This window comes from Falco biarmicus, chromosome 13, assembly GCF_023638135.1.
Source record: "Falco biarmicus isolate bFalBia1 chromosome 13, bFalBia1.pri, whole genome shotgun sequence".
In the NCBI taxonomy this organism is placed as follows: domain Eukaryota; kingdom Metazoa; phylum Chordata; class Aves; order Falconiformes; family Falconidae; genus Falco; species Falco biarmicus.
The window spans coordinates 12,009,212-12,023,901 of record NC_079300.1 but is presented as its reverse complement, the minus strand read 5'-3'; the positions used below and the strand labels follow the sequence as shown (position 1 = coordinate 12,023,901).

Sequence of the window (14,690 nt, the reverse complement as noted above, 5' to 3'; positions counted from 1 at the left end):
TTATACTTGAAGTAGCATTATGCATGGTTTAACTGATACTTCTCTTGATTTAAATAAAGGGTATATTGGCAGGGAATGGAAGTGACCCCAGTATATGGTATCCAGAAGATCAGCAGAACTGGTCGGTGTGCAGGTCAGGCAGGCTGCGCACCTACGGGCAGCGGGGAAGGCTGGAGATCTTCTCAGCTGTGTGAGAAGAGCGGAGGTGTGATCCTCTTGGCGCCATGGGTAGGGCTCTGATAACTTACATTAATAACATTTACTAACTGAGGCCATTTTTTTCCTCGAGGAATTCAAGCCCTTCAGAAAGTACTTTTTCGTATTTAGTGGAAACGGGTAGAAATCAGTGCCACTGAAGTCTGGGCGCTTTGATCACTTGTTGCGCAGCACCATTGCTGTTGAGATGGATTTTCCTTGGTGCAAATCCACCCACCTGAATTTCCCCTCTAATGAAGCCAAAGCAGGAGCCAACATGACTCCATGCTCCTCCACGGCTGGGGCGCCTTCGGGTGGGCGCTCGGACACCGCTCTGGGCCGCAAAGCGATGGCTGAGGGGCAGGATCTGGTGAGGGGCTGTGGGGTGCCACCTGTATGCGCCTCCTTTTTAAGGGAGGGAGGGGTGAGGCCTTTTCTCACAGCTACGAGGGAGCTGGGGCCCGCAGAGGCGGCTTGCAAGGTGGGAAACCCGTGGGGTAAAATCCCCGACCCCTGCCATGCCGGGCTCAGGCCTGTGCCCCGAGGTGCCGCCCGTGGCGGGCAGCCTGTCATGGCGGGCGGCAGGCGGCGGCGGCCGTTCGTCTGGGCACAGCGCAGGCTGGGCCTTATGGGGTCACCCGTGGGGACCCCGCAGCCTCCCTTGCCGCCCTCTACCCACTGGGCGCAGGTGGGGCAGTGCTGCCCACCCCCCAAGGCCGGTGTGGGGAGGCCGGTGGGGCCGCGGAGGCCCCTGCGCGGGCGGCAGGCGAAGGTGCGAGGCCGCGGGAGGCGGAGCGGCCCCGCTCGCGCCTGCCCGTTTCCCGGCCGCCCCGCGCAGGCGATCGCCACGGGCGCCTTTCCCGGGCGCAGCGGGGTCCTGCCGGAAGGGGCCCTGCGCGGTACTTCCGGGCCGGGCGGCGGCGGAGCGGCAGCGGCGCGGTGCGGACCCCGGGCGGCGGCACCACCACCACCGCACTGGGCCGGAGCGGACCCCACTTCCCTCCGCGGGCCGGGCGGGTGGCACCATGATCACCTCGGCCGGTGAGGAAGCGGCGCGGGTTAGCGTTCCCCGCCGGCGTTTCGCTGAGTCAGGGCCGTGACTGGGCACCACCGCAGGCCGCGGGGGTGCCGGCCGCAGCTCTCCGTGGGGCCGCCCGCCATGGGGGCCTCCCCCCCGCCCCGCTCAGCCCTGCCCGGCAGCCACCGTGCGCCCCGGCGGGAGCAGGAGGCCCCCCGGTGCCCGGCGGCTCGCCACAACCGGTAGCTCAAGCCCGAGCCGCGGGAGGAGGGGGGGGGTTGCCCGGTACTCGGCCGTGCCCCGAGGCGGCCGCAGCGAGACCGGCTCTCCGGCGGGCTCGGTGGGGAGGCGCGGGGGGCTGGGGCGGCCGCCTCCCGCCGGTGCCGCGTGAGGGCTCTCCGGCGGCCTTGCGGGCCCCGGGCAAGCACTGGGGTGCCCCGGCGGCGCAGTGGGGAACTGGAGGTCTTCACCCAGTTAAAGTGACTAACGCACGGGGGTGTAAAGCGGGGGGCAGTAGGGGTCCGCAGGAGGTGCGGCAGGGAGTGAGGGAGGGGGAAGAGGCAGGCTTGAACTTCGGAGCGGGTCAGAAGCACGGATGCCTGGCTGGGGAAAAGCCAGACTAAGGAGTCCGGGCTAATGAAGTGTGTGAGGAATTAGACGTTAAACACTGTTTCTGGGTCTGCTGAGAACATGCTTGTGTAAGAAAATATGAGAAGTATTTCCAAAAGTATTCAGGCCAGAATACTGTGACTGGTTGTGGCTTTGTGAGAGAAGCAGTGCAGAGGGAAACAGTCTGCAGGTGGCTTTCTCTTTCTGAACTTTTAAGTCTTTTTTAATTGAGGAGAAGTAGGAATTCATTTCAAAGAAGTTTTAGAAAGGTAGAAATGATATATTGAGTAGAAGTGAGATTGTTTCCTCCTCATAGATAGGTAAAAGCAAGAGATTATTAAAAAAAACCCCCATACATTTGGAGTATAGTTGCAGAAAACAAGTGGAAGGAGCACTGTGGCGTGGGCTACTGAACCTCTCTTCCTCGCTTAAGGGGCCACATCAGTTCTCTTTCGGTTGTTTTTGCTGATGGACTTGTCTGATCTGGTTTTAAAATATTGCTGATAATGGAGGTTCTACAACCTTGTTAGACAAAGTGAATAACTGTCTTACTGTCAGAAAACTTTTCTTACCATCAAAGTTTGATCTCTGAAGGTCCAAATAAAGCTGTCTTACTATTCCTGTTTGTATCTCACACAAGTATCAGATTATTATCTTTCTGCTGGCAGCTGTGCTGTACATGTATGAATTCTGTGCCCTTCCTAGATTTCCACAGGCTGACCAGTTACAGACCTCCAGTCAGCCTTCGTAAGTCCGAATTGCTAGACCTCTTTGTTCTTTTTGCTCCGTTCTGAACACCCTGATTTGCTCATAGCTCTGAGAACATGGTGCCCAGCACTGGACACGGCGTTCTGGTTCAGGCGTGTTGGTGCCAAGCAGAGGGAAGTATTGCCTTGCATATCTGCCAAGGAACCTTCTCACTTACACAACACAGTGTGGAGGTAGAGTTCTTTGCCTTCCACTGCAACCATATGTTATTGATCATGTTTCATCTTAATTCACTGTACTATTCAGATTTCTTTGTCTGTACCTCTTAGTTTTGACCTGCACACTCTCCTTTTTGGATTTGTCAAGATCTTTTGAAAGCCCAGTTCAGCCCTCCAGTAGGCTTGCTGGCCTTTCCAGTTTGATGTCTTATTTAGATTTTAAAAGGTTATCGATCTGTACAACAGATGAAAGATATTAAAAGCAGTGAATTGCGCTGGACTTTGATCAGATCCTATTCCAGCCCTTTCAGTTGCATCCTTGGAGTCTGACAATGAAATGAGTCTATAACCATTCTTCAGATGGAGCTCCGCAAAATAACTGTGAGCCTCTCTTTCAGTTATGTCAGTTAAAAAAAATATTTCTGTAGCTGTTCGTACAAATGCTCTAGGCCAGTGTTCGGAGTCTTGTGGAAGCTGTGAGGTATGGTGTCTTCTCTTAGTGATGAGGCCTGTTTCCTTGGCATGGAAAAAGTTAGGATGTTTTGACATGATCCTCTTTATGCCCCGTGGGGAAGTGGGAAGTGATTTGCTAGAAGGGAGTCGGCAAACTAGTGATGATGCTGGAGGTAAATCCCAGATTCTCTTAAGTTCCTGTCTAATATGTTTACCTCTAAAAAGGGTCATCTTTTATAAACAGCTTACCTTTTCAGTTATAAATTCTGTACTGTTTTGTATAATGTTTAATACAAACTTGGATCTGATCTTTGAATTTTAATACCAAAGATTTTAAACCAGCATTCCAGAGATAGTCTTCTTTCCAGTTCTGTTGGTTTTGAACTAAATAACATGTTCACTTTTGAAACAGAAGGAGTCCAAAACTGACTGATCTTGTTTTGCAGCTGGAATTATCTCTCTTCTGGATGAAGAAGAGCCACAGCTCAAGGTAAGCTCTTGCATCTGGAAGCAAATAATGGCCAATGCATTATGCTGAGAACTTAAAATTAGAAATGAGTGGGTCTCATAATTAATGATTGGACAGCAACAGGTGGACCCCAAATCCTATCTAGCCTGAAAGCTGAAAGGAAGGGATTACATAACACTATAACAGATGGCAAACTTTCTTGTTTTGAACATGGATCAAACTGGAGCTTCACATGCAAAGATCTCTGTTCACCAAAGCTCTCAGCTCTGTGATGATTATGTGGCTTTGTTACTTCAAAATGCAGCCTCTGGAACACTTTTACTACATAAAATTCAAAGCTGAAGAACATCTCAATTTTTAGCATAATTTAAGCGATGTAAACCAAAATCACAGTTACAGTTTTCACTTGGGGGGGGGGGGGGAAATCTTAGTCGTAGTAAGAGGAGAAAAAAGCAACAACAGAAACTTTATAGTCTATAGAGTATACAAATCCATAGGACACCACCAAACACTCTTAAGTGGTGGTGTATTGATAGTGCTTGCTAGTTACTTGAGCCGTTAACATAGCCCCTTTTAGGATGGGGAGGTGCATCTTGTAATACTGGAAACCCCCTAAATATTTTGCTTGGAAACAGGCATGGGTGGTGATATATCCGAATGAGCCCTGCTTTTGCTCTGAACTGATTTCAAGTGGGCTGGTTCTAGTCTGGGTATTGTTTATCTACTAAATTACTGTGTCCAAATAAATAAATAGAGTTGACTGGCATAGACGACAGGTCAGTTCTATATGCTACACAGAGGTTGCCCAAAGACCTAGAAAACTTTGTATTTTAAGGAATTTCACCATCAGTCATTTTAGCCAGTCATTCATCACAGACGCCATGGGAAGGAATACAGGGTTGTCTTACCTGTTAAATGAACGGCCCTTTATTTGTAAAGGCCTTGCAAAGATCTTTTAAAGTAGAATTTGCTGTTGAAGTGGGTCAGGGTTTATGTTATCAGTCTCGGGTGATACTTCATTTTTACTGGGCAGAGATAATAAATGCGTATTTTTATGTGATAAACTTATTATCTTTTGTAGGAGTTTGCTCTTCACAAGTTGAATGCTGTTGTCAATGACTTCTGGGCAGAAATCTCTGAGTCAGTGGACAAAATGTAAGAGAAAACATGTCTGTCTTCAGGCGTGCTGCTTAAAAAGAACGTGAAATATGAAGTGGATGCAGTTCTGGTTGCTTGATACTAGCTAGTACAGCATCTAGCTCCGTATTTTCTAGAAAGCCCTAGTAAAAGTTGATGTGGGGTTGGAGCTGTAGTCCCAAAGGTGCAAGTTTGATCAAGCTGTCATGTGGCCTTAAAGAGAACAGAGCACACAGAGCTGATGCTCTTATCTCTCTTCTTTGCAGTGAAGTTCTCTATGAAGATGAGGGCTTTCGGAGCCGGCAGTTTGCTGCCCTAGTTGCTTCAAAAGTTTTTTACCACCTGGGAGCTTTTGAGGAATCGTTGAACTATGCCCTGGGAGCAGGTGACCTCTTCAATGTCAATGACAACTCGGAATATGTGGAGACTATCATTGGTGAGCAACTGTTGCTACAAAAGAAAAGCTCATGTGTTGTCAAAACTACTGCGACTTCGAGATTTTACTTGTTTTAGCTGCTGTTCTCCATACTCCTCTTCCTCTCCTTGTATTTGTTTCAACTGATGCTGTAACTAATTTTTCCCAGCTTATTTGTGTTTTCTTTCTGCTCCTTTGGATTCTGTAATGGAACTGACTTAAAAGTTCTGGCATTTTTTTTCCTGTTATTAACCTGTATTTTATTGTGAGTTCCTAATAGGAAAATTGCTTTCATTGTTTATTTTCCTTTCTCTCATTTGCATGCTAGTAGTATTATCAATTTCAGCATAACTTTGGAAATAAATGGCTAATAAGTGAAGCTGCACACCTAACTGAGGGGTACTGGTGGTTTTTTTTTGGTCAACCCTTAGCAAGATAGCAACTCAGATGTTGAATTCATGAATAATTTGAATGACTTCTAAAAGTCTTGTCTGCTGGTATCACTTACCTTGTACAGGCTGGATGGACCAGGATTGGCTTTCAGTTTCTCCAGCTAGTGCTCACCATGGAGCTAGGAAGTCTCCTACTGCTGTTTCCTCATTTATTTAAAATATAATGCCACTTGAACAAAGATAATGTCCATGGTTCCATTTTATCTACTTGGTTTCAGCACTAAAATCAGAGTTTGTTAGGAGAGAATACAAGTAGCTTCCACTACTATCTGTATATGACTGTACAAACGGTTCTTGTGCCTCACCTTTGTGTAGTTTCCCATATCCTGTATTTGCTGGTAGAATGTGTGTATGTACATGCTTGTTTCTTCATCTGTAAAAAAACCTGCAAACATCTAGGAAGCTGACAGCCCCCTCCCCATATTTGTTCAATATCTTTTCAGCAAAATGTATCGACCACTATACTAAGCAGTGTGTGGAGAATGCGGAGCTGCCAGAAGGGGAGAAGAAACCTGTCGATGAAAGGCTAGAAGGGATAGTGAACAAAATGTTCCAGCGGTGCTTGGATGACCACAAGTACAAGCAGGCTATCGGTATTGCTCTAGAGACACGCAGGCTGGACATCTTTGAGAAAACCATCCTTGAGTCGGTATGTGCAAGAGACAGGAGGTGCATGTAGCTAGTCTCTTCCAGGTATGGATCCAGAAGTGAAGTGCAAGATCCATGTTGCTGTGGAACTTGCTCTGTATTGTATGAACAGAATAAAAAATGAAACTCGGGGTGTTAAGTTCAACATGTTCATGGAAGACAGAGCCGCTGAGGGCTGTCAAGTATAGAGAGACCCCTACCTTTAAGAAATCCCTAAGCTGCAGGTTGCTGGGAGAATATTTTCAAGAAGCCTTGGCTATGTGCCCTCTTCTTATGGTATTCCCTGTCAGCTACTGGCAGAGATAAGATACTGGACTAGGCAGACCTTAGGTCTGGTGTAGTGTAAGAACAGCTCTTGTTGTGTCATGTGCTGTAATTCACTCTGGGAAGGGATCCTTAGAGCTAGGTGATTTATTTATGGCAGGCAAAACAAAAAAATCCAGTAGTTGGGTGAGCTGCTCTCTTTTTTTGGTAACTGGCTGTGTGCAGTCTTAGCCTGCCCTGACTGCAAGGCAGCACAGTCCAGCTTAAACATCCTTCACTGAGGGTTTAAGGTAAGTCATGTTACCTAGTAATGGCAGTAAGAGAAGCATGCCTGTAGTAGCTGCAGCAGCTCAGTGGTTGTGTGTAATCTTGTTAGGCTGCAGCATCTCAAGCATATGCCAGACACTTTGCTTAAATTCATTAAAATTTACCACTTTTCAATTTACAGCTTTCCCATGTTTTTGGATATCTCCCACTCCTGTATATGGGAATGATAATCATAAGGCATCCATCTTGCTTGGTCTGCTGTTCGCTGTCCTGTGCGTTTACTGACTTAATTGCCCATTATAGATCCCTCATTTCAAATTACCTTTCTGAAGTCTAGTAACCAAATCTGTTTCTCAGCCTCTAGCAAGAAACAGGTGTGTTGGGGATCTTTTCTTGGTGCGTGGTTTGTTTTGCTGATGTTCCGTGTTGGTGCAGTGAATTTCACTGCACCAAGAGAATGATTATTCAAGTAAGAAAGGTGAGGAAGTGGTAATAGGTATTGAACTTTTGATTTAATCTTTTATGTGTTTTAACTACTGAATTATATATTGATCCTGTACATTTTTGGTAGTAATATTTCTTTAAACTGCAATACACCTGTATATAAGCTTTTCTGAAAATGGGAAACTGTGAAGGTTTACATATGCATGTCTTTTGCTCTGCTTTTTAAAATAGAAAGGAGGTAGCTTTGTCTGAATTTGTAAATCCTACTTCTTAGTCCAAACCCAGACTTGATATCCTTGAATTTTATTTCAGAATGATGTTCCTGGGATGCTAGCCTACAGCTTGAAGCTCTGTATGTCTTTGATGCAGAATAAACAGTTCCGCAATAAAGTCTTGAGAGTTCTAGTTAAAATCTACATGAATCTGGAGAAACCGGACTTCATCAATGTGTGCCAGGTAAACTTCTTGGAGTGATGTTTGAAGATCAATCAAAAGTAACTCTTCTTTAGATGCATTTGAGTTGAGAGCTACCTGATCTCTCTCTTTGATTTTTTTTTTTTTTTAAAAGTTAAATGAAATATCTTTTCCTGGTTGTGTTCTTCAAATATATGTCAAAGTGAGATCAATTTGAAAGAGATGCAAATATTCCACGTTTGGTCAATTTATAGAGAAAGAAATGTTCAAAGACAGCATGGAGATGTAGGCAACTGACAGAATGTTTCAAGTCTATGTATCAGAGTATCAGGTGGTAGATGCACAGCTTGGAATTTTATTTATTCCTCCAAAGAGCTTTTACAGTGCTTTGTTTTTTGGTAAGCCATTGTCTGAAACTGTTTAGACAACCAGTAATGAAGTTACTGAGAGGTTCTCAGGCCTCTGCCAGTCTTGGCATGCCCTGTACATGTGACTCAGGAGTGTTAGGCCTGTTCCATTTTAGCTGAGACATCGATACAAAATAACTGATCCTTCTTTAATGTGCTTTTGAAGCTTCTGTGTTTAGTAGGACAGCATTGTCAGTTTCCAAAGGTAAAGCTGCAGCAATAGGAAGGCCTGAATGGTGTGTCTTGAACTTGTAGTACTTGTTTTTTAACTGATCTTTGAAAACTCTTCAAAGACTTCTATTATCTTCCATGAGACAGAGATAACTTTTCTTTCTTGAAGGGGTGTTCTGTGGAAGCAGCAGGTGAGGGAATGGGGAAAATGGGGTGTGGTCTCAGGTAGTGTTGCTTTCTCATTCTGAAGTATGTCATTTCTTCTCCTGATTCGTTTTTTTTTTTTCTCTGTTCATCCTTCTGCTCAGTGCCTGATATTCCTGGATGACCCACAGGCTGTGAGTGACATCTTGGAAAAACTGGTGAAGGAAGATAACCTTCTCATGGCCTACCAAATTTGCTTTGATCTGTATGAAAGTGCTAGCCAGCAGTTCTTGTCTTCTGTGATCCAGAATCTCCGCACGGTTGGCACTCCCATTGCCTCTGTGCCTGGTTCCACCAACACCGGCACCGTCCCTGGATCGGAGAAAGACAGGTGAGGGTATTGGCTTGAGAAGAGGTGCAGTTTGGTTACAGTCCTGCTCTAGTGGAGCCTCCTGTTCTGTTCATGTGTGCCCTGACAAACAATTGAGTTACTCTCATTTAAGTCAGGATAGTAGGCTATACGTGCTATTTACTCAGGGCATTACCAGAATCCACTCTTGTTTGAAAGAATGGGTTTTCCTTTGCAGTTGAGGTAAGTATGGTGCAGTTATTGTGGCTCAGCTAATGAGCAGTGTTTCATTAAGCCATAGTGTGAATTGCTCAGGAACACTCTGATGTTGTGTTGTCTTTGCAGCAGCTTGTGAAGTTAAAGAAGGGGAAAGTTCAAGCAAAAAGCTCATTGCAGCTATGTGCAAGTTTGGTTTCACACCATAGCTTGTCTTCTGCTAGCTGCTTGTGGGTGGAGAGTTCAGATGATCCTGTAGCACTGTAGACCCTTTTGTACTTACAGTTAAAAGTTGCTAGTTCAAATCTAGTTTGAGTTGTTACAGTCCGGACACTTAAAACTTGTTCAGGCGTCAACATCACTGGATCTTAGCTGCAGGAAGCTGCTGTTAGGACAAAGTTGGCACTAACCATTCCATCTTCTTTATTTGTTCTTTTGATGGCTTGCAGGTAATCGACATAGGTAGTTTTGTTTTAAACCTCTGTTTTTAGAGGATTGACCAATCCATGCTAAGGCTGCTGCCCGGGTCGAGGGCAGCATGGAAGATGTTTGTGCTCAATGTGCTCTTTAATCATCAGAGCTCTTGTGTTTGTACTCAGCCTGATCACTGCACTGTCTCTGATGGCATGTGATGGAAACATGGCCTAGATCAAGGCTGATTAAATATCAGGGCTAATGCAGCTCTGAGGAACTGATTCTAAATCAGTGATCTGTGCATAGCAAGCGTTTTCCTCTCTTCCAGTCAAATAAAAGGAAAGGCACAGGATAATTTATAAGTCAGTCTGTGAAGTGTTGGGACAGGGTGCTAACAGCAGCTTAATATGTTTCATTTCCATTTCGATGCTCTAGCAACCGTCCTAATAGTAATGAGCTCAAAGCTTCTTGGGTGAGGATGTAATTATCTCCCTGCTGCCTTGTTTGTTGACCTTGTTTCCTCACCTGTCTCTGCCTGTTCATTCCCTACAAGCTTCTGTGTTTTTGTTGCCTCTATAGATGGAATTAGAGGGTGAGGTTTTCTGGGCCTTCTTCAAGTTCCCTGAAAATTGGACTGGGGAGGAGTTTGCTTCTCAGCAGTGACCTCCAGATAGTCAGCCCCTGCCTTAACAAAGTCCTGTTTCCAGTCATCCTCTCCAAATCCCAGGCTGTTCTTTCAGGACAGTGTTCAGCCATAATTACAGTGCTTGACTAGTTACAAGTGATGAACTGGGTTGCATTTTTCATTTTATTTTATTTTATTTCAGTGATGCTATGGAAGCAGAAGAGAAACCAGGAAGCACTTGTGCAGGGAAGTCTGCAGAAAATGTGAGTGCCATTTCCAAAAATATTCCTTGCTTAGTATTTCTCATGCGTTCTCTTTGAACCTCTGGGGTTGCCAGACTGGTTTGGCTAATGAAGAATAGAATTCTACTTCTGTCTTGCTTGGAGACAAGGTGACCGATGATCTCTGAAGACCAGACATCTGACAGTCTGAAAGTCCAGCAGTTCAGATGCTGAAGGTTGCGGGGAGAGTCAAAAGTGCGTAGATCTCTGCAGGAATTAACTGAGCTCTGAAAAAGGGAACAGAAGGATCTGGCTTATGTGTTTGCTTTCTGTTGATACTGAAATTATTAACTCCTTCCCGAATGAAGGGCCTGAAATTTGACTGCTGCTGAGAACCTCAGCTGATGAATTAGCTTGACATGTTTTTTTTTTTTTTTTCTCCTTCTGAAATCTGGCTGTAGTTCTGACCAGGTAGAACTGATGCCAGTCTGCAGGAATGGCAGGAGGGGATGCTGACATAGTGTAATTTCTTTTCCGTGAAGGAGAAAGGTGTTGCCTCTGGCTAGCATGGTGGCTGTGTTGCTGGACCAGGTGGTTAGAATCTTTTTGTTTACTTTCTTTTCCCAAGTATTGGAGAAAGTGAGTACACTTCTAACATGCACATACGGTTGCATTTCAGAATGTAGAGTAGCTAATGCAATTCCGACGCTTCCAATGCTGAAGAAAGGAAATGCTACTAGAGAGGAAACTTAAACCCAAGACAAGTTCTTTTTTCTTGTTCCCCATGGTGTATGTTTGCAAACTAGGCTTGGGAATCTTTGAGAGAGAGCAAACAGAAGTGTTTTCTTGGAATTATATTTGACAAGGAAAACAAAAGGGGTCAAATTTCTTGCTCTGTCAAGGAACCTGTAAACAGTGCTTTTGTGCAAGAAGGGTGTCTTGAATCATTCTGCTGCGTTGGCATTGCTGTCTGTGCCAAGGGATGAGTACATAAAAGCAATCTATATGGCCAGAAATAGTCTTTAGCTTAATCTTCCACAATTCAGAATGCTGCTTACAAAGAGATAATTAAGATTAGTTTAAGGGCTAAACTACTCATGCTTGGCTTGTCTCTGACCAGCTAACAATGTCAGCACAAAGAGCTGCAGTGTACTTTTCATTGAGTTGGAGCTTAATCTGGGGAAACTCTTCCATCATGAGGAAGAAGGAGGCTTTTTCAAAGAGCTCTGGAAGATGAACGTATGAGACGTTCCTGATTCTGCTAGCCTAGATAAAGTCTGTAGCTTACAAGAATGATGGTGCAGCTCAGCAGGGTCATGCAGTGTGTTGTGGCTTTGTGGTCCTCTCCATTAAAACTTTCCTGGAAGTGCAGGTTCATGTTTGTGAAAGTGTTTGCCTCTTGCAGGAGACTCATTGTATCTGTAAGGCCAAACAGCAGCTTGCAGAATATCAGATGTCACTCAGATCCTTTTGTTTTCAATGAAAGAATAAATTTCTTTTCAAAGTCTCTTCTCCCATTTGCACTGTAGTGCACAAAGGGACTTGATTATCTGGGAGGTTTGGGCTTGCGCAGCAAGGGCAGAAACAATGTCCTTTTAGTCCTAAAACCAGATAGATTTTGGAATTTGGTGATGGGAACATACCAGGGTGTCGTCTTCTTGTGAACTGTATTTTAACTAGAGCTATAGTTGGGTTCTCATGTTTTTTCTTCTTTTTGCTTGTATATGAAGAACCCAGAACCTAAGGACCAGATCTCAAAAATGATTAAAATTTTAAGTGGGGAAATGGCCATTGAGTTACATCTGCAGTTTTTAATACGAAACAACAATACAGACCTCATGATCCTCAAAAACACAAAGGTAAGAGGCTTTGTTAGATATGGTTGCCTTGGATTCATCCTGTATTGCTTTGACCACATTGTTGTTACTTCACAACATCACGTTTTAGCATGGCCTCCCTGAGTTCTGAGGTTACAAATCTGTTTTTCAGTTGTGATAAGTTAACATTTAAAACTCAAATGTGTGAGGCCTGACTTAAGAGCTGATTGCATCTGAACAGGACTGTATAATTAGATTGTTCTAACTTACAGGTAGTATGACATAATGACAAGCTGCTATTAACGTGTTGATTTATTTTTTTTCTGATTGGTTATAGAAACTAATCCTTTTCTCTCCCCCCCCCCCCCCCCCCCCCCCTCCTTTCGGTGGGCCTGTTTTCCATCTGGTCAGTAAGATGGATGAACTCACCCTCCAGCTCCATGACCAATCCATTGCAAATGCTGCTGGTTGGAGAGGGAGGGAGTGAGCCAGGACTGTAGGTTACAGTATGTTGGTGTCTGGGTTGAAGTGTGATGTGATGTTATGTGAGACTAGACCTTCAGTTTGGCTATAGAAATTCAGATAGGTGCTCAGAGACTAGTATTTCCACACTGAAGACAAAACCAGTCAGATAATGTAACGTAGGCAGCGATAGTGATTTGAGTAACTGGTTTTGTTTTGAACGGTGTTACTTGAGGGTGGGCAAATGAAAACTTACAGATAAATTAGACTCTAAAGCTAAATGATTATTAGAAACCATAGAAGTTTTTTGTGTGAAATGAGATGCATGTCATCAGCAAAAATGGTAGGGGATGCTTGTCGGTGGGTTCATTTGTTTCAAGAGGCACTTTGGATGTATTGGAAAATCTCCATCTGCTGGTTAAGTGCTTGGGAGTGATCCTGCATAGTGTTCCAGGGATGGCTTGAAAATGTCAGCAGCTCATGCTCTGCAGTGCTTAGCTCTGGGAACCAGAGGGTGGGGTTCTCCAGATCAGCTGCAACTGAAGTAATCGCATCTCTGACAGAAACTCATAGAAAGGATTGGTTTGCACTGGAAAGATGGGTTGAGGGTATGTTAGAATGTATTAACAGTCTATTAACTTTGATTAAATGGAAATTACTGGTTAAATTGAGCATAATTACAATCATTTTTCTGGTGTACTGGCAAGCATGTTAAGCAACCTCGGGCATATCTCTTGCTGACTGGTGATACTGATTGTTTTTGTTCTTTCAGGACGCGGTGCGGAATTCCGTATGTCATACAGCAACGGTTATAGCAAACTCCTTTATGCATTGTGGTACAACCAGTGATCAGTTCCTTAGGTAAATCTATGGCAAGGAAACTCCAGTGTCATTTAGAGGTGTTTGAACAACATTGTTGTCCTACTAACTTGATACTTCCAAAAGGGTGGCTGCAGGACTCTCATAGGCTTAGAGAAGTAAAAACAAAGAGTCTGAAAACTAATGTGGCGGCAGAAGGAAGAAGCTGGAATTGCTTCCTGTTCTCTGTCCTCACAAACTGGCTTTATGTGATTGCTAACCATATAAACAGTTTGGAGAGTGGAGATCTGGAATTTCCATTCTGTCTGTTTTCTAGTTGGAGAATTTCTGAGATGATGTTGTCTTTTTTGGTAGAGGTTGACAGTGCTGAATGACTCTTGGAAGGAAAATGTCAGGGCTGACCTTACCAGGGACTTGAGGAAAGTTCCGGAAGCTCTGCTGGAGTCTCTCCCAGAGAGTTGATGGGCTGGATATTGAGCAGTTGTTCTTAATCTTTTACTGAGTATCTAGAAGCTTGACTATGACCAGCCAAGAATCAGGGCTGATGAAGGAGAGAGAGGTATAACATGGAAATGTGGCTAGCCTTCTTGCTTTTTGGAGCTGCTTTCTGGTTTGAAAGCAGTCTTTAGTACTGTGAAACCCAGCTTGCAGGATGAGGAATGGGCTGTATGAAAAACTTTGTATAACCTTTCTCTTTTTGTCTTCCAGAGACAATTTGGAGTGGTTGGCCAGAGCTACTAACTGGGCCAAGTTTACTGCCACTGCCAGCTTGGGTGTTATACACAAGGTAACATTGCATTGATCTTCCTCTGTTCAGTATAAATGCTTGACTTGTGAACGCTGAAAACATTGAACTGGGGATTCTGAATGATGCCTGCACTCCAGTTTGCCTAGGCTATTGCAAGGCACAGCTGTAATATAGTTTGTGTCTTTGCACTAAAGAAAAGCTGTGCTTTGACAAGTCCATCTCGTCTGGTATCGATGTATTTTATGGCATGTTTTGCTGCCTATCAAAAAGGTGGTAGGGTAATATGGCTCAAGGAGAGAGTTGTCTTCCTAGCTTTTCTCTTCCTTTGTGAGTTGAACAGAGTCAATAGTTTCTAGCTTTTAAAATTACAGGTATATTATTTCTTAAGTGGTTTCGGGACAGTACTAAAGTCCTTACTGTAGCAAGTTTCAGCAGGTTTGAATGGTGACCTAAGCAGTGGTCATTTTCTTAAAATTCATTCACAGGGAGGGTGTATTTAAGGATGTTTTGAAATAGCAAGAAGTCTTTGTATTTGTCTTGTGTGCCTCAACCCTCATTAAAGTGCTGTAGTGAACGAATCTGTAGC

The 14,690-nt window shown here is 44.4% G+C and overlaps 1 protein-coding gene across 1 annotated transcript in view; it reads left to right on the top strand.

The window, feature by feature from the left end:
- The first annotated feature begins 1,076 nt into the window (after positions 1-1,076).
- The window catches only part of PSMD1 (proteasome 26S subunit, non-ATPase 1), a 75,631-nt gene continuing 62,017 nt past the window's right edge, over positions 1,077-14,690 (top strand). The window contains exons 1-11 of the mRNA XM_056358087.1: positions 1,077-1,236; positions 3,648-3,691; positions 4,752-4,825; positions 5,074-5,243; positions 6,118-6,323; positions 7,610-7,753; positions 8,598-8,824; positions 10,240-10,300; positions 11,989-12,117; positions 13,310-13,398; positions 14,065-14,143. Coding sequence (XP_056214062.1) covers positions 1,221-1,236; positions 3,648-3,691; positions 4,752-4,825; positions 5,074-5,243; positions 6,118-6,323; positions 7,610-7,753; positions 8,598-8,824; positions 10,240-10,300; positions 11,989-12,117; positions 13,310-13,398; positions 14,065-14,143 — 1,239 coding nt within the window. The 5' untranslated portion in view covers positions 1,077-1,220. The remainder of the gene's footprint in view (positions 1,237-3,647; positions 3,692-4,751; positions 4,826-5,073; positions 5,244-6,117; positions 6,324-7,609; positions 7,754-8,597; positions 8,825-10,239; positions 10,301-11,988; positions 12,118-13,309; positions 13,399-14,064; positions 14,144-14,690) is intronic.